This window comes from Tupaia chinensis, unplaced genomic scaffold (assembly GCF_000334495.1).
Source record: "Tupaia chinensis unplaced genomic scaffold, TupChi_1.0 Scaffold000672_1, whole genome shotgun sequence".
Classification (NCBI taxonomy): Eukaryota; Metazoa; Chordata; class Mammalia; order Scandentia; family Tupaiidae; genus Tupaia; species Tupaia belangeri.
In genome coordinates, this window is record NW_006160195.1 from 1007563 (window position 1) to 1035161 (window position 27599).

Below are 27599 nucleotides of genomic sequence, written 5' to 3' on the forward strand. Positions count from 1 at the left end.
AAAAAAAAAAAAAAAAGATAGAACTCTCTTTAAAAATACCAGTTAATAGTTTCTCATGAGTCTGGCACATTCACATCTATTATGATTACAGATATTCTTATTTATGTTTTCTACTTATCAATTTTCTGCCTTCCATGAGAATCATCGAATTTTCTACTCCGTGTGGTTCTTCTATAGGTTTAGAAACTAAATACTCTTGTTACCTTTACGTTTTTCTACATAGTTTAGCATGATGTAAAGTCTATATTTTCTTTTCTTCCTGAACAAACTTAATACAGTTTTACCACCTTTTTCTCACTGCCAACAGTCAAGAATTTAAACTATTGCTTGCTATCAAATATTTTTATAGATATATTTAGATTTAGCAGCATCTCATTTCTTTTTCACAATTGCATCTGAATAATTAACTCCTTCCAGAATCATTTGTCTGGTGGGGTAAATCATTTAGTGATACTTTATTAACTAAATCTCAGGCGGATTGAGAATATCTCTATCATTACATTTGAATGATCACTGGGATAAGTTGAAAATTCTAGGTTCAAAGTTATTTCCCTGCAGCACTTGGAAAGTATTATCTTCCATCAATACTGTATTTAGGAAATCTGATGTCAATCTGATTCTCACTCAACTGTTGGTAATCTTTAGTTTTGGTTTTCCTTACAGACTGCTTGTGAGCTCATCTTCTATGGGAGTATTCTTAGCATGAGCTGGCAGTAATGTCTGTATCAGCCTCATGAAAACAGAGACCTTTGCTTACTACTGTGCCTTTCTACTCCCCAATTTTATTTCAGAGCAACTGTTTTCAAATTTACCTTTATTATAGAATGACCCTAGAAAGAAGTTTAGAACAGGAGGGAGGGGAGAGAATTCTACTACAGTTGACCTTTGGACAATGTGGGAGTTAAGTGTGCAGACTTCACCGCTGAAATCTGGGTATGTTAGCTTACTGTTGACCAGAAGCTTTACCTGTAACAGTCATATTAACCCATACTTTCAGGACCAGCACGTGGCATAATGGTTAAGGCATTGGACTTCCATATGGCTGACCATGGTTCAAGTCCTAGACTCAGCAGTTTGAAACTCATGCAGGCTGTGCACTTATAATCCTAAAAGAAGATGGGATTGTGGTATGGTCATCCCCCTGGGGAATGATTTCTCACTTTGCCTCTCTCTTCCAGCAAGCACATGTAAAATCTAAAAAATAAATAAAAATAAAAAAGGCAAAACCCATACTTTCTATGTTTCTATGTCTATGAATTATATAGTATGAAAATGAGAAATCATCCCCCGCTCCCAGTGTGTGTGTTAGGGGGGGATGACCACACTGCGATCCACTCTCCTCTAGTCTCCTCTTGGGATTTTGGGCATGCACCCAGTGTGTGTTTTCAGGCCACTGAGGGACTCAAACAAATGTTGGCTATGTGAGATCTAGTGCCTTAACCTCCACACCAGCTGTATTTTAAACCCATATCCAGCTGACTCTATACTCACCAGGCTCTTCCAAGATGACTGGGTTCTCAGATATCAAGTGAGATCATGGATAGGAAGGAGCCCTTAGAGTTTCTGGAATGCCATTATCTACCACTTAGCAAGGCTGCTGATGCCACAATTAGAGACCCAGTGATGCCCACCTTCTAACTTAGGAGCTAGAGCCAGTGTACATTAGCCCTCATTTCCAGTGAGCAGAGAAAAGAAAAGAAAAAGTAGATGGTTTTAATAGCCTATAAAACTCAAAGATAGGTTTGTTGAGAAAAAAGAAAACAGAGAACTGAGCAAGGCTGATCATCCTCCTTGTGCTGCAGTTGGAAAACAATAGACCCAAAAAAGGGAGTAGGGCTGAGCCCTCAGGTTGGGAAGAAGCAGGTGCTACTCTAAATCTATAATGAAAAGTAGATAATAACTATAACTGATAATTTGTGGTTGCCTATTTATTTGAATATGAATACCCCAGAATACAGTTATTAGGAGATATACCCATATGAAAATTTATAAGCAAATGCATTTTTATGAGTCAGTCAGTCTCTACATGTGAGGAATACAATAAAACAAGCCTTAAAACAAGGAAAGATTCACAATAGGCAAAGGGAGGCATTTAATTTGTGTGTGCTGGGGTAAATGAGACATCTTATTTCAGATAACACACCTTATCATTGGCTCATTATCTATTACTTATTGATAAGATAGCCATATCCCATAGAAACAACTTAGAAAAATAGCAATGTAGTTCTATAACTACCTGTGGATCTTAGGTACATCACTCAAACCCAAAGTAATATTCCACAAACAGAAATAAGATAAGTACAAATCCTTGCAATGAAAAGGAGCATATGGAGGTGGTATCTAGAAACTTACCTTCAAAGACCTCAACATCATGACAACTTTGGGGATTTTTCTGAGTCGAATAGGGAGTTGTCCAAAGTATGAGACAGTCCTAGCTATGGTGGCACTAGCGTAAGGGCACTGCTGTTTGAGGAGTGGGAGGTTCTCGTTGGATATGGTAAAACAAACCTGTTATCCTAGCTAACTGGGAGGCTGGAGCAGGAGGAGAGAGGACAAAACTAGTCAAAAACATACATTTCTCCTTCTCTCTCATTATATTAAAAAAAAAAAAAAGTAAGGCAAGCCAGGGAAATTATTTTCAAAAGAACAAAGAGGGAGCATGCACTCTGAGATGACCCAAAAAAAAATCAGAAGGGGAGAAGTTTCGAAAGTTTATAGACTGCCTATATTTGATGATCTACAAGGAAACTTTTCTTCAAGTAAATAGATAAATTTCTGAAATGGTAGGCTACTTAGGGAATGCACCTGCCTCTGAATGCTTAACAAGAATAATTCCAAAAATTGTGTTGCAGCTGTCAGCTCTTTTTAAAAAGCCAGGAAAGCAAAGTAGACTCCCTTCTTTAGCAAACGGAGTTTACCATCATCTTGGTGGTGGCCTGGTCAGAACACCATGACTTAACCTGCACACTGGAGAAAGGAGGGCTTGGAGCTGAAAGAGGACACTGTGACAGGCTTGCATTCCTTATCTTTACCTCAGCCACAGTTTCCCATCTTGGGAAAACACTCATACATCCTCTTTGTTTCCCTCTTCACATTCAGAGGAGGAAACAGTCATATCTAAAACTCCCAACACTCTTCCAGGGCAGAGAAAACAGAAAAAAGCTTAAGTGCACAACAGCGTTAACCCTTTCGGATAAATTCTGAAAGGAGTACAGCTCATCTTTCCCTCTGAATGGACAACTTGATCTTGGGAATAGGGATGTCCTCTAATTTATAGGCCTTATCATTTTAGAGTTGTCAATATGTGACAGCTCCATGCAATGACTTTACTTAAAAGAACAGAAATCAAGTTTCACTGTAGTCCAGGATATGGAAGGTGAAGGACCCCAACCTCGGTTGACCTGCCCACTAGGCCTGAGCTGACCTCTTCACCCCCTCTTTGCTGGTGGAGCAAGCAGCAGTTCTCCAGCAGCTAGCCAGACCTCTGATTCTGTCCAGCTGGCTGTGGCTTATTACCAGCTTCCTGGAAGAACTTGGCCTGGGGCAAATTGAGGCATTTCTTTCACAAAACACTGGCCTTAATTGAATAACTATTGCAGTGCTGAACATTACAAGAGACATGGATGGTTTAATTAGTTGTTTAAATGAGTGGCAAGAAATTGTACTTACCCAACAGGCTCTTCCCCTTGCTCAGCTTCTGAATTCTGTTCATTTCATTCTGGCAAGGGAGACCTAAAAAATAATTTATGAAAGTCAGTTTCCAGATGGTATGGGATATAATCTCTAATGATCGACTTCGCTCTTGATGTGAGATGTAGACAATGACACACCTGGGAGAGGAATTGCTCCATATGTTGTTACTATGCAATGAAACAAATTCAGGCCATCAGTGTTACTAATTAAAAAAACAAAAATATCTCATACCACAAGGTACTTAAAATAGTATTTGCAGGGCTACCTGCATTGTACAAGAATTTTTCTGCCAACTCAGGCAAATACCAGGTGTCTAATAGGTTATTCACTTGTAGTCTTTTTCCTTTACATCAGGAAGGAAGCAATCAGCTAAGACTTCTGTGAGCTAAAAATCTAGGACCAAGGCTTATTAGTGGGCAAGAGTTCTGAATCCTTAGACCAACTAACCAGAGGTGACAAATACTTAATCTACTTCATGCTTTGCTGCAGGAGAGGAAGAGGATTGGAATGGCTTCAGATCTTTACCCTAGGAAAGTAACACATGGGCCTCAAAGGACAGCTATGAAGATGAAGAAGAGATCTGGAGAGGCAAGGAGTGTAGCATTTGAGAGAGACTTCAAGCTCTGCCACCTCCTAGCAAAATACTTTGGTGAAGTCACTTTACTTCTCTCAGCCCCTGAGTTATCAGTTGTAAAATGCATGTTGTAGGGGTCAGCATGAAACTACAAGTCCGTAAGTGCAGATAGAATAGAAGCTACTGGCAGGACCAGCAGATGGCATAATGGCTGTGTCACTGGACTCCCACGTAGTCAACTGCGATTCAAGTCCTGGACCCAGTGGCTTAAACTCACTCCAGGTGCATGTGCGTGCGTGCCCAAGATCCTGAGAGGAGAATGGAGGAGAAGGGTCTGCAGTGTGGCCATCCCTCTGGGGGGTGATTTCTCACTTTCTCTTGGTCTCTCTCTGTCTTTTTGGCAAGCAAATGCACCACACAGCAAAAACCTCTCAAAAAGGAAAAAAAAAAAAAAAAAAAAAAAAAAAAAAAGAAGAAAGACACGTGGGATACGGTAGCTAAGTATCTGAAAGTATTTGGCACCCCTTACCTCCCTGGAGAATTACTTCTGTTCCAAGAAAAATGAAAATGATCTCATTAATTCTTTATAGTCTTACCATGACTTGCCTTAGCAAAGTGTGTGGTTCCAAGAGGTTGTGCCATTTGCTCTTGGTCTTCTTGGTATTAGTAAAGGTGTTCTGATTCTCTGGGCTCTTTACTTGGGCTTATACTGCCTCTTTCTAAAGCCCCTACACTTACATATAAAGAATCTAAGCACCTGTTTACATCTATTACTTGGAGCTTTCCCAATGCTACCTCGTCTTGCTGCTTACTCTGTGAAAGAAAATGGTTGTGAAATACATTTTGTCAGGAACAGCAGATGGCGTAATGGTTACATCACTGGGTTCCCAAATAGTTGGCTGAAGTTTAAGTCCCAGACCCACTGGCTTGAAACTCATACGCTGTGTGCGTATGTGTCCAAAATCGTGAGAGAATGGAGGAAAAGGAATTGTGGCATGGCCAACCCCTGGGGAGTGATTCTCACTTTCTGTTTCTCTGTCTCTCTGGCAACTGCATTTGCCCTATAGCAAAAATTGCTTTAAAAAAATTTTTTTTGTCGACTTCTGACTTTAAAATGCTTTTAAAGAATACTATTTGAATCTGTTGACATGCTAGTAATAGCAAACAACCTGAATCTGTGCAGTTTATAACAAGAGGCTTGTTTAGCTCATGGTTTGGAGGTTGCAACATGGTGGAGGACAGGAGCACATGCATCTGTGTCTGTGTCCCTGTTCTGGTCTCAGTCCTTCTTATAAACCCACCAGGAGTTAATCATAGAGCCACACCCTAATGAACTTAGTTCTAATCTCTGCCCAAAGACTCCATCTTTCAACATCACATTCTCTTAACCCATCACATCTAACTATTAACACGCAAATGTAGGGGGGACATCCAAACCATGGCAGATACTGACGGAAATTAACACAGAAAAGGAGAAACAAATTCCATCAATGATTATAAAAGGTAGCATTATGAAAAATGACGAGAGGAGAATGGAGGAGAAGGGTCTGCAGTGTGGCCATCCCTCTGGGGGGTGATTTCTCACTTTCTCTTGGTCTCTCTCTGTCTTTTTGGCAAGCAAATGCACCACACAGCAAAAACCTCTCAAAAAGGAAAAAAAAAAAAAAAAAAAGAAGAAGAAGAAGAGCTACTGGGTAGCTAAGTATCTGAAAGTATTTGGCACCCCTTACCTCCCTGGAGAATTACTTCTGTTCCAAGAAAAATGAAAATGATCTCATTAATTCTTTATAGTCTTACCATGACTTGCCTTAGCAAAGTGTGTGGTTCCAAGAGGTTGTGCCATTTGCTCTTGGTCTTCTTGGTATTAGTAAAGGTGTTCTGATTCTCTGGGCTCTTTACTTGGGCTTATACTGCCTCTTTCTAAAGCCCCTACACTTACATATAAAGAATCTAAGCACCTGTTTACATCTATTACTTGGAGCTTTCCCAATGCTACCTCGTCTTGCTGCTTACTCTGTGAAAGAAAATGGTTGTGAAATACATTTTGTCAGGAACAGCAGATGGCGTAATGGTTACATCACTGGGTTCCCAAATAGTTGGCTGAAGTTTAAGTCCCAGACCCACTGGCTTGAAACTCATACGCTGTGTGCGTATGTGTCCAAAATCGTGAGAGAATGGAGGAAAAGGAATTGTGGCATGGCCAACCCCTGGGGAGTGATTCTCACTTTCTGTTTCTCTGTCTCTCTGGCAACTGCATTTGCCCTATAGCAAAAATTGCTTTAAAAAAATTTTTTTTGTCGACTTCTGACTTTAAAATGCTTTTAAAGAATACTATTTGAATCTGTTGACATGCTAGTAATAGCAAACAACCTGAATCTGTGCAGTTTATAACAAGAGGCTTGTTTAGCTCATGGTTTGGAGGTTGCAACATGGTGGAGGACAGGAGCACATGCATCTGTGTCTGTGTCCCTGTTCTGGTCTCAGTCCTTCTTATAAACCCACCAGGAGTTAATCATAGAGCCACACCCTAATGAACTTAGTTCTAATCTCTGCCCAAAGACTCCATCTTTCAACATCACATTCTCTTAACCCATCACATCTAACTATTAACACGCAAATGTAGGGGGGACATCCAAACCATGGCAGATACTGACGGAAATTAACACAGAAAAGGAGAAACAAATTCCATCAATGATTATAAAAGGTAGCATTATGAAAAATGACTCCTACTGAACTGTTAGAATGTGCCAGGCAATGTCCTAGAATGTTACATATGTTAATCTTTACAACCAAAAAGTAGGTACATGCACCCATATTATACCTATTTTACAAATAAAAATTTCCATATACCTATGTAGAAAGACAGAGAGGAAAAAAAGTACTCTAGGCATTTGGAAGACTGCCTGCTCCTAAATAGAAGGAAAATCAAAATTATTCATCCCAACACTGTATCAGTTTATTATAAAGCAAGCTGACTTCTTGCTCATTGTAAGCAAGATTCTAGTTTGAAGACAATCATCTTACAGCAATTTTAAAAATTCTTACTGAAATAAAAAGTAATCAGACTGAGATCTGCTCAAAAATTGTGCAAGAAAAAGGGGAAATAAGATAAAATTCCCGATGAAGAATTTATGACAAAATGTTACTGAGGAGATGAAGATTAGCAAATATTTCTCAAAAATTCTAGTGTAAAATAGTCTGTAGAACAGTCGAGCCCAATGCACAGATACAAAGATCCAAGATAAAAATGATACAGAAGATCATCAAACAATTAAAGAAGAACACACCTACAGCAATAAAACATGTGTGGTTTAACTGAGTTATTTATGCTCCTGAGAAAACACTGATCTAGTGAGACAAAACTTTTCCAAGATATGGAGCCAGCAGATAACAAAATGGTTATATCACTGGACTCTCACAAGGCCAACTGCAGTTCGAGTCCCAGACTTAGCTTGAAATTCACTCCGTCATATGTATGTGTGCCCGAGATCCAGAGAGGAGAATGGAGGAGAAGGGATCAAGGCCATCCCCCTGGGTGGGGGGTGTGTGTGATTTCTCTCTTTTTCTCTCTGTCTGTCTCTCTCTCTCTCTCTCTCTCTCTGGCAAGTGCACATGCTCTAAGGCAAAAACCTCTACCCCAAAAAAATTTTTTTCCAAGATATACTTAATTTTCTGAAAAGTATAACTTAATCCTAGAGTTCAAAAGAGCATAACATATCTCATAAAAAAGGGATCGGTCGGGATACAGACTGAGCAAAACTAAGAAAGGTTTTTAAGAAAATTATCTAATCGCTAAAAGACAGAAGAAGAATCCATTTGGCTTCCAAGGAAGATGGTCACATCACTAATAAAAGAGAAAAAATTAGCATAGTTTCCACCTTTTTCTGTTGGTACATCCAGGTGTAGAGAATGTTTAAAAATTATCAGGAAAAGATGGGGGCCAGCAGTTGGAGTAATGGCTATGGTGCTGGACTGCCATGTAGTTGACCATAATTCGAGTCCCAGACCCGGTGGCTTAAAGTCATGCCAGGTGCGTGTTCATGCATGCCCAAGATCCTGAGAGGAGAATGGAGGAGAAGGGATTGCAGTGTGGCTATCCCCCCGGGGGGGTGATTTCTCACTTTGTGGGGAGCCAAAGAGAAGATGTGAGAAATGCACAGGACGTGACTACCAGAATAAGACCAGGGTCTTTATCTGGACATGACTTGGGTGGCTGGATTGTTATGAGCAGAATGTCTTGGGATTGTTTTGAACTGAATGTTCCAAAGTATTGTTATAACAACCTGATAAACTCAGTAAGGACTTAAAACCTTGCATCACAGAAGTCTCTGGAGTATGTTTAAATACTAGCAATAAAGTATATTTGGTGCTGACCAGTATTGACTGGCAATCCTCCCATTTCTATCCCGTCTTCTTGTCTTTCTTTAATCCTCATCCCCCAACTCAGGAACTGTTCACCACTGGTGGGTCTGACATCACTCTTTGTCTCTCTTTCTGTCTCTCTGTCTTTCTGGCAAGTGCATGTACCCTATAGCAAAAACCTCTCCAATCAAAAATAATAATTATCAGGAAAAGAAACTGTGATTCCAGGACTACTATACTCAGCACCTTTGTTTTCCTACTACAAGGGCAACAGAAATATTTTCAAGCATGCAAAAACTAATTCAAGACATGTAATTCCCATGAGAATTTTTGAAAAAACTTCTGAAAGTCAAGCAAACTGGAGAATAATATCAAAGCCAGTCAATAAGTAATCCTACCATGTTTAAAAGTGCTCTCTTAAGTTGTTCTTGGGTCAAAGAGGCACTTAGAATCTTTACTGTAGAATATCTACAAATTAGCCACAATAAGAATACCAGATATCAATACCTATGGTCTAGAAGCAGTGCTTTGTAGAAAAACCTGAGCCTCAAACACATCCATTAATAAACAAGAAATACTAGGCATGAATTCATCATCTTCAAATGTTTAGATGAAATGACAATATCATAGACTAATGTGGAAGTAAAATAAAAATCTCTCAACTGGTTCTGCATCAGAAGTTGACAAGAACCCAATAAAAAAATAATAAAAGAACTAACTTGCTTAAGAAAATGAAACAAATACACAGAACCAGAAACACACACAGTAAGTATCACAAATTGTTTTGCTCAACTAATCCTGGATACTGTGCTGTGCCACAGGTTGGGGTCCTGGCTTTCCCCAGTAGTCACTAAGAAGACAGGACAGCCTCACTAGGGATGTCCCATTGACGAGGTGAACAGCTCTGTCTCTTGGTTAAGGTAGGAGTAACCTCATACTTGGAGCCTTGGAATGACACCAATGAGTGAAACCCTAACACTGATCTTGTACACGGCAGAACCCAGGAAAAAATCACGTGATTTTCATATGAACTCAAGCCTAAAGGTATCATTAGGTTAATTCCAAATCACTACAAATATTTATGTTAATGTTAAAAGCATGTCTACGATTTAACATCAGTTGTAGGTACTACACGGTGTAGTTAGGAAGAAAAAAAAAGAAATGAGGTATAACAATCGAAAAAGAAGAGGAAAAAATATCATTTGCAGATGATATGATGGCACACCTGAAAAATCTAATCAAACCAACCAGAGTAACTTCTAAACAAAACGAGGACTTAGACCTTTGGTCAAGAATAAAAATTAGTATCCAAAACCAACATCATTGAGGAAATATAGTGGGGAAAAATCTATTTCATTTATAACAGCAACAACAATAAACACAAAGTAAATATCATATTTGTGAGAAAAAAAATTTTAAATGTAATTCCACTGGTTGATACACAGATCCTGTTTCAAAACGGAAGGATTCAGTATTATACAACTATCAAGTTTCATTAGATTAATCTGATTTCAACTGATTCTAAAGTTCATAAGGGGGGAAAAAACCAACATGAATATCCAGGAGGATTCTAAGGAAAGATTAATGGCAAGAGAAGATAGCCCTACCAGATATTAAAACATATTGTAAAATAGCTGCCATTTAAAAAGTTTTGAACCATAAATAAACAGGACAAAGTATTCAGGAGTAAATATAAATACACACATACAAGATCTTCAAAAGCATCATGGAAATGTATATTATAAAACAGCAATGCATGAATTTCAAAACTCTTTTGCACCAAAGTAAGCTCACTTTTAAAAAAGTTCATTTAGTTGTTCCATGAATGAGAAAGAGAGACAGAACATTCCTGATAAGGTCTTGACATCACAATCCCCCTCAGCCAACTAGATCATGGCACATGTGTGCCCTGAGTACTCAGGGAGGTCTCAGGACATAAACTGGCAGCCCCTGCATGTGAGTCTCCTCCACAGAGTTGTTTTATTTTTATTTTTTTAAAGTTTTTGTCATAGATCATATGTACTCACCAGGGAGAGGTAGAGAGAAGAAAAGTGAGAACTCACTTCCCCCAGGGATGACGGCCACAACACAAACCCCTCTCCTCCATTCTCCTCTCAGGATTTTGGGAACATGCACACATGTGCCTGGCATGATTTTCAAGCTACTGGGACCAGGACTCAAACTGTGGTCAGCTACGTAGTAGTCCAGCACCTTAACCAATTCACCACCTGCTGGCCCCAGAGCTTCATGTTTTAACACTGCACCTCCTGCCCCTGAAATCCATACTTTAATTCCATTTTCCCACAAATCTTTTGAAATAATAGAAGCAGCATTTCAAACTGAAGGGAGGAGGATGAGTTAGTCTATAATAACAGAAGGACATGGTTACTCGTCTCCAGGATTAGAGTAGGAGCTGAGACCCTACATCTTTGTAGACACACACGCATACACGCAGCCTAGAGTGATATGAGACTTGAACTAACAATAAAGAACTAACATACTGAAGAAAAATAAGAGATTTGCTTTACTATCTTAAAGTGAGAGATACCTTTCTAAGCTTAACATAAGCTTTATGGCTCCTAAGAAGCCATAAAATAAAAGATGAGGCAATTTGACTATCTTAAAACCCAAATTTTCTCTCAAACAAAAATGTACAAAGTCAGACCTGGAAAACATATTTGCAAGACCTACAATAGTAAAGTTCCAATTTTCTTAATATACAGTTTCCTACTAAAACCAAAAACACAGGAACCTGATAGTAGCAATAACAACAAAAAGTACAAACAACATGTAGATCTTTCAAGGAAAAGGCTTCAAAGATGCTCAACCTGCCTTATTTTTGGAGAGAAAACAAGTTAGTAAAACCTTTTCAGAGGGTAAATAAAAACCATCTCTCAAGTTGAAAAATGCACATGCCTTTTGACTGATAATTCTGATTCTAGGAATGTATTTTATAATCCTATAAACATAACACATGTACTTTTTTTGTTGAATGCTCTTTTGTAACGCCTATATTCTTTGCTGTGTGTGCATGCATAAATATTTTAATATTAGTATACATTCTCTTGTCCTGGGGTGGAATCTACCAGTTATCCTATGGTATGTTGTCCCAGATACCTGACCCATGCTGGACCAGAGTTTTCTAGAGCTTGGAACTAGAATTTAGATGCAAGCCAGTGGCCACACCTGGAACCCTAGCAAGGAAGTAAAGGTAGACTACAGGGCCTCATGGGAAGTCAAAGCACCTTCCACAGGGTCCCTGAGAGTTTGCTGTCTCCAGTTTGAGTTCCGCTGTTGCTGACTCTCCTGTCCCAACTTTGGGTCACATGAGACCCCAGTATCCCTTTAAATATTCCTCGGATTTTTATTTCTTTTCTTAATTAGTTGGAATTATTTATAACTAGATCCTTAGTACTAGTCCACATTTATCCTAGAGAAGCTTCCGAAGTGTTATGATCATCTTACAATATGCAGCGTTTTTCACACTGAGAATCCTACAATATCCCTGGGGATTATGTAGTGATGGGTTCTATACCCATTGTATAGAGAAAAAACTGAGACATGATATGGTTAATAGACTTTCCCAAAGAAAGGAATAAACTAAAACAACAGACTCCTTGATTCTGTCCTTGGGTTATCTACTATACCAAATTAAAAGCAGAAATAAATAGGAGAAATGAGCCTTGGAGCCTGTCATTAGATGGGTTAGATTCTTTCATCTCTAGCCATGTCTTTCTGCCTGCTGACCTCTATCTGCCTATCTAACACGTGGTCCTCCCCTGCCCCAGCATGGCTGTCCTTGTCTCTGGCCTCCAACTTCCTAGTACATGGTCCTCCCCTGACCCAGCATGGCTCCCCTTGGCTCTGGCCTCTGCCTCCCTCCTGCCTTACCTCCAGGCTTCTGGAAGCAGTAGCACCACTCATTGTTAGAGAGCTTGCCATCCTTGAAAGAATCACAAGAGTTGAAGAGAGGCTTGATGCAGGGCTCGTACTTATCCAGGTAGATGGCATTGATCTCAGAGTGGTCAAGCAGGAGGTCGTAGTTCATGTCCAATTTGTTGAACATCCAGCCCAGAGAGTCCTTGCAGATGGGAAGGATGCTGGTGTCAAACCCTGCCGAGGGAAAGGCATATCTCAGCCACCACCAGGACTTGTCTTCCCCACCTGCTCATTTCACAGCTTCTGCCCCAAGAAGAGGCTAAGGGTCCATCCCATCCATCTCCTCCTCCCTTGAGGTATTTCCTTCCCAGGATACAGTTTCAATAACACTCTTAGAATGTTTTGTTGTTGCTGTTGCTGTTTGTTTTAAAAATGAAACCGTTTAAAATACATTAAAACAAAAGTCAGCATTTGAGGAAAATACGTTCTAAAGGGAAAAAATCCCCAGTACTAATTTATTTGTGGTGTAAATATGGGTTTTCAATTATTAGACTTGCTTAAAACAGGGGATGCCTGGAAGGATGACTACAAATATATTAGAATATATAACTTACAATACTGAAATCTATGCTTTTATATCAGGAAAAAATATTTGGAAAAATCAAAACAAAAGAAGATATTGTAAACAGGACAGCAGTGAAATGAAGCCATGTAGCATAATTCAGAAGCACTGATTATATCCCAGAAGACTCTTAAATCCAAGCAGCCTGAACATTTACGGCAAAACAAGCCAGGTACCTGCCTCCGTTCCCCATTCTTCCTTTCTCAATCCCCTACAGAGACACATGAGATGGAATCCAAATCAACTCAGACAATAATTTCTTTCTTATTTCCCTGGGGGGAGGAGAAGTGGTTCTCTTAAAGAATTATTTGTTTCTACAATGGAAACTGTATGCACTAGAATAATAACACTTAGCTCAACACTTGGGATATTGAGTCTACTGTAGACAAACCCCAGAGAAGGCAGGGCCCAAATCTAAAGCTCATCTTTCTTTCAGAGTCAAAAGTACAATACAATCTCAGGTTAGTCCATAAACTGGAATTCTAGAACTGGTTTTGTTTTTCTGGAATACTGATGATAGGAATTAACTCTTGTGTTGCTATATAAAGCCCACTTCTAAGCACATTATTCTTAATTATTTCACTAAATTTTTGTGACAGTAACTTACAGAATGGCTCTAAATCACCTCCACTTTATAGATGAAAACATAAGGCTCAAAGCTTGAGATTACTTGCTCCAGGTCATGTCATTGTAGAACTGGGGCTCAAACCCAGGTAGCTCAGTGCTGAGTCTATATTCTCAGTGCCTCCCTTTCCAGGCATGCCTTCTGTCTTCCTGATCCTCCTACCCACCCTGAGGACATACAGTTGGCTTAGGGACTATGGCAAACAGTGCAAGGGGTGGTAGTGCCTGCAATAAACGGTCCTGATCAGGCCTATTGCTGCCTCTAGCAGTTCCTACTCACAGCCTGGTCATTGAGTTTCCATGAGCACCAGCAGGAAGTTCTGTTTAGTTGATGCGATAAAGGAGATAGCAAAGTGGACCTGTCCTTTTTAAAGCAGTACCTTTACAGAAAGGTCTTCACCACCTCCTCCTCTGAGTTCTCGTGGACCACTGTGCTCCCCCTCATTATTGGTGCTTGCTAATTAGACTGTAAGCTTCCGGATGACAAAGACTGTCTTGCTCCCCCTCAAGAGCTCAACCATAGCAAGCACAGAGTGAGTGCTCAGTAAAAATATTATAGGGGGAAGTTTTTTAGCTACCGCAAAGTTTATCCCTTCAGACATAAAACCTTTCCATTTTCTAATCTGTTCATTTTGGTATCTTAGGAAATAGCACCTCATTTTCACAACAGAGACTATGGGACATAATGTGGCCCTTTTGTGACTAAACATCATAACTACCAACTGTCTCTATAATGAGGAAGTCTTCAAGAGCTATTGAATCAGGGAAAATAATATAGGATATTTTATTCATGATATGCTGTAATCATACAGGATATTTACATTTTAATGCAAAGGAAAGAAGAATGTAAGTGCTGATCAATTACCAAAAGAAGTGCTGAGCTGGTTGGGCAGCAGGCAAAATGTCAACCCCTCTGCCCCCATTAGAAGGTTCTAGAAAAGGAGTACCTCCCTTTGACATCTGTGGTTGCCTGGACTACAGGGGAAAGCACAGAAGCTCTTCCTGTGGGCCCCAATTGTGCAGGTTTGAGCAAGATTCCATGGCTGCTTCTTTGAAACTTCTTCCTCTGGCCTTGTGGGCTAACCAAGCACCATTCCTGTCCATTCCCTTCATTCCAGTTGTCTCAGGACATCCAACCTAAAAGCCTCTTTGGGGACTCCATTTGCTTCTGGAAAAGGGCCCATCTTTCACAGGCTCCCTGTCTGTACAATGAACCTCTAGGAAATGGAGCCTGCAAGGAACAGCTCTCCTCACTTCAGTCTTTACTTTGTTGATAGGCTGTTCAGAAAGCCCAATGGCTGGCTGCTCCTGGAGGATGAGAGTGTGTGTGGGAGGGGTATCTTGACCATCTCTGAATTAGCTGCCCCACAAACTCCCAAGAAATAGGAATGGGGAAGAACACCCATCTTACTTCACCTTTCCCACAGATGTAATGACCCAGAACCACTCTTAGGACACTTAGATTCTGGGAAGCAAATGATATTTTTCCCTTAATGTGAAAGATCCAAATTATTAAAGTGATTGTCCCCCAGGTCAATATTTTTCACTGATATCTCTAGAAGGCTATAAACAGCAAAGAATAATAAGAAATTTAGCCTATAGACCAGCTGTTGGTCAAATTCTGTATCCCGACAGTTGCCCATGTGAATTTTTCAAAATCTATTTCCTTCATGAGAATGAAAGACATGGAACATTACTCAACCATAAAAAAACTCTGGCATTTGATAAAAAGTGAATGAATATGGAAGATTTACTACTAAGCAAAGCAAACTAGACTGAAAGAGAGGCATTGCATGTCCCCACTCAATATATACCAAATGTCTGCACTCTATAGAAGAAATGGAAAGATTAGAAGGTATAAAAAATGGAGAGCAACTGTGGATACCAGAGGCAGTGTGGGAGGACAGTGGGAAATGGAAGAGAGGTAATAAAGGGGGAAAAAGAGAAGCAAAACATTTAAAGGACACAAAAGTGGAAAATTATCTGTTGATTGTGTGTACAGTAATATCTTTGACTGGACCAATATACAGTGTATTCATGATGGGAAAATTCATTTGGTATGCTGTAATGGTACAAAATGATTGAATGTGAATTAATTTAAGAATCTAAAAATTATCTTTAAAAAATAAAAACAGATTCAAGACAAAAAAATTTAAAAAGACACCTCAACAGCATGCCACAATCCCCCCACAACCTTCCCAGTCACCCAGGATCATGGGTGCATGCCTGGCATATACAGACCAGCTGGGAAATTGAACCTGTGATCTTTCATATGGATTTAGCATCACTTGAGCAATACCCCCTTGACTTCTTACCTACAGCACTTCTTACCTACTGCATTCAATCCAAGAGCATTACTTTTAGAAATTCTACCCAAATAAACATGGGGTACAGGTGAATACTCTTAAGAATGTCTTCATATTTTGACCAAGTAATAATCAAAATAGCTACACAGAAAACACTGTGCCCAAACTACATATATTTGAACTGTAGCATTGCTCAGTAAAAATTCTGTGCTGATTGGCGACCATGGAGAAGCTTACCCCTCACAGCCTTTGCATTACAAGTACAGAAAGAGACTATGAAAAAGCAAGGATGAGGGCTCACTCTAAGTTTTCCCTTCTGCTTAAGACAAGGCAGAAAATGGTCTCTGCCAGTTCAGAAGCAGAAGCCAGTGGGAGGCTCCTTGAGGAATCTGCATGTTAATGTAAGGGAGAAGGAGACACTTTTTTTTTTTTTTTTTCACAAAATACTGTCTGACTATATGTACATAAAGATGTTTGCTACTGTGTTAGCACAAAATGAAACCTCCTAAGATAAAGATATAATTAAGGAGTTATATTCATACATTGGGATTCTATGTAGTTACTGCAGCAGGGTACTACTCAACAACCTGAAAAGATAACATATTTCTAAATGATAAAAGAAAGTGATAAAACCATCTGTACAGTATAATCCACACTTTGTAATTACACACACACACATCTTTTCCTACAAGACAAGAGAAAAAATTCTCAAGTATATACCACAACATATTTACATTATTACAATGGTAGGATTATACTTTTTTTTTTTGCCTATTCTTAACATATTTTCCAAATGTCTATACTAAGCAAAATATTTTTGCAGACTTTTAAAAATGTAAGTTGCATTTTTTTTTCTTGATTCTAAAGTATTTCCCTCTCCATAGTTTAAGATTTCTGAAATTGGGACATTTTAACTCAATGTGTACATTTAATGTAGTGTATCTTTTTTCACTCTCCAATGCTGTTGCTAAAGCAATAATGTCTAAGAATGTGATATTTAAAATGAAATAAATTAGCCAAAGTATAGTGGGCTTACTGCCTTGGGCTGTGTCAGAGCTGGTGGGCTTGATGACCCTGTTTGCATCCTCGTGAAGAGCTCCAAACCAGTCTTTCAGCCGGGAAGCAAGGTTCCTCAACTCCTTGTCTGTGCAGGCTAGAGAAAAACAAGCAGAACAAATAATGAGTCCCTGCCTGGGCTTTCTGACCTCAGGGTATGAGGTATGAGCAAAGCTGTGTTCCAAGCAAACCTCCCTATTCCAACTGCTCCTGTCCTGACTCTGAAAATACCCCAAAAGATACTACTATTACAAATAGAGTATGAGAAAGACCTTAGACTTCAGAGCAAGTGGCATTGTTCAGGATTGATTCCGATTGCTTCTGAGTTAATAAAGCACGCTGCAGCATCTCACACTTGGGCAACACCCTCCGAAGACCGTCACGGATCCCTTTTGCTAACTGCATAAACCTTGCTCTTGCCTTTTTGCCAGAGAAGATTACATTTTCCACTAAACTCATCCCAAGAGCTTAACATCCAGGAATAGCTAATGCTCTTAGAGCGAGGCTGCCTAGGACACCAAAAAATCCTAGTAATATCAGACTCTCAATTTTGTTCTAGCCCAAGGTTTGGATTTGTGGGTTTGGCCTATTTTGCTAGCCTTTCAGTGGACTCCAGCTCATCTATAGGTACTAAGTTCATCATTAAGTTCATATTAAGTTATGACAGACTAATTGGGGCAGAAGAATACTCCTTCTGGTAATAAGAAAAAATCCAGGTGGTTAGATGAATAAGTGGGCAGGTATGAATAGGTAGGTCTAAGCTAGCTGAAGGTCTCTTGGAGTGATAAGACTTGAGGGGAGGATAGAATGAGGTGGTGGTAAAATGGTAAAATACAGCAGTTCAAGTCCAGAGACCTCCCTGGGTATACCAGGCAAGCTTATGCCCATGATCTGAGACTGAGGGAAGGATAGGATTGGGTCACAGCATTGGAGACCTGACAAGCGTGTTATCTCTTTTTATTCCTCTGTATCTTTCACTCATGAAAGAAATAAATAAACTTAAAGGGGAAAAAAAAAAAAAGACTTGAGGGAAGAAATCCCTAGGGAAGAGAAATGATGCAAAGGCGTGAGTTTTAAGCCACTGGGTCCGGGATGCAAACCGCGGTCGACTACGTGGGAGTCCAGCAACATAGCCATTACGCTAACTGCTGGTTCCCGATCATTGGTAGTTTTAAAAATAATTTTTAACGTATTTCTTCCATGAGAAAAAATACAGAGAAATAGGAAGAGAGTCTGTACACCCCAAAGGATCTTAAGCAACAATTCACCCCTAGTTTCAGCCAGGCCCAGATCATGGGCACATGCATACCCCTCATACCAGGGAGGTCTTTAGAGGCAACCTGGAGCCTCCATGTGGACCAGCCTCACAGAGCATAGCATTTTACCACTCTGCCACCATCCAGCCGCTGCTATTTTTAAATTGAAGATTCATAGGTAACCCTAGAGCAAACACCAGAGCATTCAGAAAACCAAGAAAACAAATGCATCTGAACAAAACTCTCCTTGGCCACATAGGAAATGGGTGAAAATGGATATTTGTGCTACACAATAAGATACCATGAGGCATATGTGCCTCCTCAAATTAATTAAAATGAAATAAAATTGAATTCCTCAATGCTATTGTCTTGATTCAAGGGCTCAGATGTCACAAGTGGCTGGTGACTTCCACACTAGATAACACCCATGTAGACCATTCCTACCATAGCAGGGCATTACTGGGCAGCCCTCAATGAAGTTAGCTATCATTTGGGGAATTCCAACTTCCCGGGGGTTTATCCTAATAGCCTGACATCCAAGATCATGCCTCTACTCTTTCCATTTGGACTTTATAGATGGGCTAAGAAAGAAGATAATTAGCCCCCAGCAGGAGCCACCAACATTGTAAGCCACAGGGAGGAAGCAGTGACTGCTGAAGGCAGAGATTCATGGTTTTATCTGAGTAGCAAGACTCATCCTCCAAAGCAGGCCTACACAAACACATTTTCTGGCCCCAACTCTGAGCTTCTGGGGGAAATCAAGCATTTGCGTCTCTGCCTTTCCTGATACTGCACAGTTCTAACAGGAGAGGATGTGATCTGTTTTTCTGAAGGGAATAGGATGTGGGCTCTATAGTCAATCTCATATTTGAAAATGGAAAATTAATAGCACCTATTTTTTTCTCCATTGCCATGCACACCATCTATTCTAAGTGTTCTCTGAGCAGAGAAAATTGCCAAGTCAACTTGCAAAGGAAATCTCACACCGCAAGATAAATTAGTCAGTCATGTTTAACTAAACCCTGACAGATGTGCAGGTAATCTGTATCTTTGCAAGAATGCTGAATTTCCCAAAGGTTCCCCAAGGTCTACAGGCTTTGGTTGGCTGATAGAAGTGGGCACTGGAGTGTTGAAAGAGTAAATCTGTCACTCTGGGACAAGTCCACAAGCAGGGAGCCACTGGCATGGACAGAGAGAGGAAGAGATCAGAAAACCAAAATGGAGATAGGAGGCACTCAATTACTGGGCCCTGTTCACTAGGGTGTCCTCAACCAAAGGGCCTTTATGAAGAGAAAGTCAGGCACAGTCTGCCTGGAGCTTGATATATCCTGGGAGTGGGGGTAGAGGAATAATCAAAGAAGACAGCCTGCAGAGTGCTGTTTGTTCAAATTTGGTATTCCAGCCACAACAGGCTGACAATGGGAGAAAAGTGTCTTTTTTTTTTTTTTTCTTCAGTTTGCTATAGGGCATGTACATATACTTGCATGGGGAAGGGGAAGAGAGAGAGAGAGAGAGAGAGAGAGAGAGATGAAAACCTGATCAAACACACTCTAGGGGGATAGCCACACTGCGATCTCTTTGCCTCTCCTCTTGGGATTTTGGACACACACACCTGCATGCACGTACATGTACACACACACGCACACACACACACATACTGCTGGCATATTTTTCAAGCACCAAGTCTGAGACTTGAACCATTCAACTGACCATGTGGAATCCAGCCACCTTAACCTCCATGCCACCTGCTGGCCTGAAAGGGTTTGCCTTTTCAAGGTATCTATCACCACCCCGGGCAAAGGTATGAATTGAGGATCGATGTTTTCAGAAACGGGGGGCTCAAAGGGTGCACCCAACACACTTAGTTTCTTCTTAGGGAGAAGTAAATTTGTGGAAAAAATCTATAAAACCATATCTACTTGCCATTATAGAACCCTGCCTGAGGGGGTCCTGATGGCTTCTCCACACTTTCTGGTGTGAGAAGTGGGGTGTGTGGGCCACCAACCCATTGCACTTTTCAGAGGGAATGATGGTGCCACCTTGGGAGAGAATGGGACTTAGTCATAAACACTAAAAACCTGATCCCTTTTGCCACTGCATTACTTTCCTGAGTGGATGAATGCCAGCTAACCTCCTCAGCCTCCCAATTTTCAATTACATTCCCTCCTGCTTCCACCCTGGCTTCAGTTTGCATTTAATTGCTCTCATTTTCTTGCTAGTCTCTGCCACATCCTATTGGGTCATCAGAAAGTCACAATGCATTTTTGCAAAGAAAAATATGTCATGACTTTCCTGACGACCTAATACTTCTTAGTGATATTTCTCTACTTGCCTCCTATTTCTATAGTGACTACTCACCTTTCTTACATGGGCCAACCTATTCCAACACAGTTCATGTGTTGTTTGCATCTCTGGGACCCACTGACCCCAATCTGTGCCTCCTCCAGTAGTCAGAAAATGGTACCATCAGATACTCATATCCCCAAAGCAAACTCTTGGGAATAGCCCTGAATTTCTCCATTGTCCTCACTGTCTATCAATTTGCAATGAAAATTTCACTGCTCCTTTGTGTCCCACTCCCTTTATTCCAGTAGGTGATTCCACCTCTACCTCCCACCAGGACAACTGGAACAAGGCCTTCGTGGTCTCCCATCTTGCTCCCCATGTCTCCATGTAATAGTGAAGGCAATTTTTCTAAAATAGACATCCCTGCTTGAACCACTTCAGAGGCTCCCACTTACTCTGTAGGTGAGGTCTAAACTTCAGGTATGACCTAACTAGTCTGCAGGATCCACTCACTGATCTCTGATCTCTTTTCTGCATTCTCTCCTCCTTGACTTCCACATTCTGGCCTTTTACTCTCCCCCACCGCCACCCCCTGCCCCAGCCCTGTACAACATACACCCTTCCTCCTGGACACGTTCTCCTCATTGCCTTGCCAATGCTAATCTTTCCATTTGATCTCAGCTTTAAAGTTACTCTCTTAGAAGACTTCCCTAACTTCTGAAGTAGTGAGTTTCCCTGTTAGGTGTTCCCAGGGCCTTGTTCCTCAATGGCATCCATCACACCTACAATTTCTCACTCAGTGCTCTAGATCACAGCAAGATAAAACATGCCCTGAGTCCTCCTCAGCACTGAGGGCCTGGTGTCTCAGACAGTTAATTCTGGTATGAGAATGTTCTCAATACAGATAGCAACTATACACTTCAATTTTGCCATCTGCAAAATGACATCATAAAGCTTAGCTCATGGCATCACTGCATGGAGTAAGATGAGAAAAATGAGTGAAGCATAGCTCACAGCTACTAGCACACAGCAGGACATTTATGTTCCCCTTCCCATTTCCTACTGTCCGCCTGATAGGCTAGGCTAGAACTTTATCGTTAGGCTTTTTAAGCCCAAGAAGATGCTTACAACATAAAAAATAACATTTCTTCTTACTTATTTTACAGGCAGGTCAGTAGAAGTCCAGGCGATTAAGGTTGCAATTTTTGTCTGCCTTCTCCCAAGAGGATAAGCACCATGATGGGGCGATTGGTCTGACTTTCCCACATCTGTATTTCTAGCACTTACCATAGAGTGGTATATTGTAGTTATTCAAAACATATTTATGGAAAGAAAGAATGAATTATTGAGCACACAGGTTATAAACTCCCAATTCAAACAGCAAAGTGGCAGAGTCAGGATTTGAATCCCAAATTTTGTCTTGCTGGGCCATGTCTGATGTGGGACTGGCTCCTTGGAGATTGGGCTGTAGGTAGTCAGCATGAACTAATACAGTTAATATACCTGGTCTATATGCTGGGTCAAAAAAAAAATCAAAATATTAGGCCCTCACCTGTGAAGGAAGCTCTGCCGATGCTGCAAGTGAGGAAGCTAGCTGAGTTCTACAGGGTGGAGTGGGGAGAAGCGAGGCTCCTGCCTTCATTAGCTCTGGTGTGAGAACAGCCTGCTGCATTCCTGTTACACTCCCAGAAGCCTGTGTCACATGTGTACCCACTGGGGCTTCATTAGAGAAAAGTATAGTGCCATTGTACATTACTCTAAAATGTGCAAAAAGACAGCTCCCTCCCCCAGGAAAGCACAGCGCTCAGGCAGAGAAGGGCCCAGGTAATTTGGTGGTCTCCCAGTGGATTTTTCCTGTCTGTCTGGAAAACATGAACAAAATGCAATGAGCAAGTGTAAATAAGGCACATACAGTCTCCATGGAAGGTATACAACACTAGGAAGAAAATGGGATTGCTTTTTCTACCAGGACACTCAAAATATTAGGCCCTCACCTGTGAAGGAAGCTCTGCCGATGCTGCAAGTGAGGAAGCTAGCTGAGTTCTACAGGGTGGAGTGGGGAGAAGCGAGGCTCCTGCCTTCATTAGCTCTGGTGTGAGAACAGCCTGCTGCATTCCTGTTACACTCCCAGAAGCCTGTGTCACATGTGTACCCACTGGGGCTTCATTAGAGAAAAGTATAGTGCCATTGTACATTACTCTAAAATGTGCAAAAAGACAGCTCCCTCCCCCAGGAAAGCACAGCGCTCAGGCAGAGAAGGGCCCAGGTAATTTGGTGGTCTCCCAGTGGATTTTTCCTGTCTGTCTGGAAAACATGAACAAAATGCAATGAGCAAGTGTAAATAAGGCACATACAGTCTCCATGGAAGGTATACAACACTAGGAAGAAAATGGGATTGCTTTTTCTACCAGGACACCTTTGCCCCCTCCACCCAAGGCATGCGCTTTCAAGGGCTTTAAGCTGAATCTGAATGCAGACAGCATTCAAACAGCACTTGGAGTACAGCATGAGTGCTCGCTGACGGGAAGGGGAAGGATGCACTCCTGCCAATGTGATAGGGCAGACACGCTGTTACAGAGTAACTGCAGTCCTGGTGGGTTTACAAGGCAGGAAGGGAGGAGGCTTTAGCTATTTGTATTTGCTTATGGGGCAGTTAAACTATTCAGGAAGTAGCTACTGGCGAGAAAGAGGGAAAGATAAGTACTTTTAAATTTTTTAAAATTATATCCATTCATTTATTTTAATTTGACCAGAGAGAGACAGAGACAGAGAGGGAAAGTGAGAAAGCAAGTCACCAGGTCTGGGACTTAAATCGTGGTTGGCCATGTGGGAGTGTCCAGTGCCTTACCCACCACACCATCTGCTAGTCTCCAAGTACTATTTTTTGAGAGAGATTTTTTTTCTATAGGTTGCATGTGCCTGTCTGAGAGACAGAGAAAGTGAGAAATCACCTCCCAGAGGTGGGGAATGCCCACACCATAATCCCTACATTGAACACCAAATGGGGATGTATGAAAGTGGCAGATCTGACACATGATATCATAGGCTAACAGTGAACTTCTGCTAAGCAATCAATTACTGATCTACTCTCTTTTTTTGGGAGAGGTTTTTGCTATAGGGCATGTGTGATAGCCAGAAAGACAGAGAGAGACAGAGAGATAGAAAGCAAGAGATCACACCCTAGCGGGAGATGGCCACATTGCCATCCCTTCTCCTCCATTCTCCTCCCGGGATCTTAGGCATGCACGCACAAGTGCCCAGTGTGAGTTTAACCATCGGGTCCAGAACTCGAACAACGGTTGGCTACATGGGAGTTCAGCAACATAGCCATTATGCTAACTGATGGTCCCAATTACTGATCTACTCTTGTACTACATGAAACCTTTTAGCTAAAGAGCCATGTAAAAAAAATACCCCATCTGCCATCACATGGACTGATTTCCCTCTCAAGCCCAGAGATTGACAAGGCTTAGCTCCGGGCTCTGGCAGAAGCTAATAAGAAAACAATCAGAATTTAATTTAAACTTTAGTGCCTCCAAAGGAAATTAAAATGTTGAGCAAAACTTGAGTTCTCTCTGGGAGAAGGCCGAGAGGTCTCTCAGAAATGGAGACCTGGTCCCGGCCCTTTCAAACTAATCTTCAGCCCTCCTAGGTGCTGTCATGAATAATTACTTAATCAGAGAGCACTGGATCAATGAGTTCAGAGTGTTTGCAATTAGCAGGTCCAGCTGAGCCTCCTGCAGGGCAGTGATGTGACACTGGGATAAGGTTTTCTAGAATAGGGATTTGAGCAAACAGGATGCCTTCCCAAACACCTCATCCAGGTCCAGAGTCTAGCTTCCTCCCTCCTCTATCACAGTCTCTAGCTCCTGGAAGCCTTGGGTACTTGTCTGTCTCCCAGTATGGGACAGCAGCCTTCTGACAGAGACTGGATCCCTGCCACGATGGATCATGGGATATCTGGCACACAGCAGGTGCCTTGGTGCTGAGGAAATGGCAGGAACACTGAAGAGGGGATGCCGCCTGCCATGGGAGGAAGAGCCAATCTGTAACTCCCTTAGGTATGTGGGCTCTAATAAACTGGAACGCACGCAGGTGAGGGTTGATTTTGCTTGGCCCAGTTTCAGGAGCAATAATCAGAGTCATTCTGCTTGTGAAGAATCCTGGGGAGGCCGGAGGGAGTCTATAGGCTCTCAAGTCGGATGGTGCTAAGTGCAGTGCCCAGTGTTGCTGTCCCAGATGGCACTATGCAGAAATTACTTTCTGGTCTTCAGTTTCCTCATCCGTAGAATGGGGGTGTTAACAGAACTAGCTAATGGGATTATGGACAGGATTAAATGAGAATGTACTTGAGAGTTTAGCGCCAGGCCTGCGTGGGCTCGGTGTTCAGTAACTGCTGCCAATGACCTTATTTGTGTCTATGATCTTATCTGTGTCACAGGGTGACAGCAACCAAATAGAAAAGTCCGAGAATCCAGACTGTGCCTTGGTATTTTCATATGATATGGCCACATAAAGCCACCCCACACAGTAGGGTTCTCTTCTGTGAGATGGTATCTCCAAGTGGCAAATGGCAAAATGGAGACTCAAACCCAGGTCCTTTAAGCAGAAGCTCACTCATTTGCTCCGACGGTACAACCCGAGGAACCCCAACGGCACCTGCATCTGATCTTGCACAGAGTGCCCACTGGGGACGCTGAGGTTCCTCCACCAGGCAGAGGTCACGCACTTCAGTGTGGGGCTACAGTGACATTCTCTTTGGGACTGTGAGTCTGCCAGCCCTGAGTCTGAACACCAGTGCTCGATGTCCAAGTTGTTGTTATTCTCTAAGCAAGTCACTGCTCTCCTCTCTCTCTCTCTCTCTCTCTCTTTTTTTTTTTCTCTATAAAAATGGGGTAATGGGTATGGTGAGGATTTAGTTTTCGGAAACCAACAGCAGCCACCATAATTTTCTCTTTGAGGAATTTCAAGATCTGGTAGCACTTGAGAGGCTAATACCGACGGTACAACCCGAGGAACCCCAACGGCACCTGCATCTGATCTTGCACAGAGTGCCCACTGGGGACGCTGAGGTTCCTCCACCAGGCAGAGGTCACGCACTTCAGTGTGGGGCTACAGTGACATTCTCTTTGGGACTGTGAGTCTGCCAGCCCTGAGTCTGAACACCAGTGCTCGATGTCCAAGTTGTTGTTATTCTCTAAGCAAGTCACTGCTCTCCTCTCTCTCTCTCTCTCTCTCTCTTTTTTTTTTTCTCTATAAAAATGGGGTAATGGGTATGGTGAGGATTTAGTTTTCGGAAACCAACAGCAGCCACCATAATTTTCTCTTTGAGGAATTTCAAGATCTGGTAGCACTTGAGAGGCTAATAGAAAATGAGCTTCCAGCCATAGACAGTTTTAGTGACAGAAAACACAAGTGGAACTTACTGAAGGGATTTTTAAAGCATATACAAGGTGAATCCCATTTCGAATTGGAGATCATCTAACAGAGATTTGAGCCAGGTTATGCCTGCTCAAATTAAATTGTGTTACATGTAATTCCAGCTTTACTTTTCAGTGCCTAAAGCATCAATATATATGCGTGTTCTTTTATCCTAAGAGAACACATCATTTTATGTAAAAACAGGCACGAGCAAAGGAATTAGGGTCCCATTATTCAGGAGCTTGCTAATAAAGTCCTCCTTAAAAAGCAATCTTTGCAAGAGCTTAAAGTACTGACATTAAACTTGGAAGAAGATGAGTTAAACTAATTAATGGTATAACCTACAAGCAGAGATGGATAAATTTCCCTATTAAAACCATTAAGACTATTCTTGGTAACTTGATTTCAGGAGATTTTAATGTTTCCCTTGATTCTAATGATAATCCTTCATCTGGAAAAAGAAATATATTTAAGATTTGCACAACATTTGTAAATGTGCATTAGTGGAGTAACACTTATTTCTTTTTCCCCTTGAATAATCTAGAGCAGGGAGGTTAGCTAGATGAAATAAACTTCTAAAGCTTCTGATAAAATCCACAGCCTTTACCACACTCCAGGGCAAAAAAAAAAAAAAAAAAAAAACTTTATTGAATATGCAAAATACTGATTAGAAATGCCAACTCTGGCTTTAATTGTGTTCTCTGGCCAGTGAGTCAGCATTTCCATTCATGGGAGACCTGGGATCTGTTAGCAGCATCATAACTAGCAGTTTAACTAAAGGATTTCATGGCCACCCAGATTTTTAGATCCTCAACTAATACAGACTAAGCTGGAGAGATGACAGCTGCATTTCTCACCTGAAATCAGTAGATGCTCCATGAGGAAGTGTGAGAAATGGGCTCATTTCAGACAACTGAGAAAGCCAGGGGTGGACAGAGCCTGGGGAGAGGACAAGGGTGGTGATGTCTGATCCTGCCTGGGCTGTCCCACTACAGAAGGTAGACTGAGCAAGTCACCTTGCTTTTTGTTATTGTATGAGCTCAAGTGGCCAATGGCATTCAGGGAAGGCTTCAAGGAGGAGGTAGGACCCTGAGTTGAGGCTCACATACAGAAAGAATGTATTGGGTCATGATAGAAAGGGAGAAGATATTCTAGGCAGGGTTTAGAAATCAAGAGATATCCATTTTGAGTGAAGTGATTATTAAAAGCGAATTTATACTTAAGATTAGCTCTGCTCAAATTAAATACATCAATTTTAGTGTAATTAAATCTATTTCTAAATCATAAACATATATAAAAATCATAAATATGTACACATGTGTATATATCACCTTCTGTGTATCTGTTTAAAAATACCCTGCTACATCACACATTATAAATGTATATACACATCCCACGGATGACTTCTGACACAGGTAGCACTGTATTTTTCAGGAATGCTATGTAAGCCATTATCTGCAACAGGGTTTAATGACAGAAAACATATTTTTAGGCTACCTATAAGATGAATCTCATTCCTG

The 27599-nt window shown here is 41.2% G+C and overlaps 1 protein-coding gene across 1 annotated transcript in view; it reads right to left on the minus strand.

The window, feature by feature from the left end:
• Positions 1-27599, minus strand: part of SPOCK1 (SPARC (osteonectin), cwcv and kazal like domains proteoglycan 1) — a 603884-nt gene that overhangs the window by 7252 nt on the left and 569033 nt on the right. Inside the window, 3 exon segments of the mRNA XM_014592244.2 lie at positions 3670-3732; positions 12521-12742; positions 17097-17213. Of these exon segments, the coding sequence (XP_014447730.2) occupies positions 3670-3732; positions 12521-12742; positions 17097-17213 (402 nt within the window).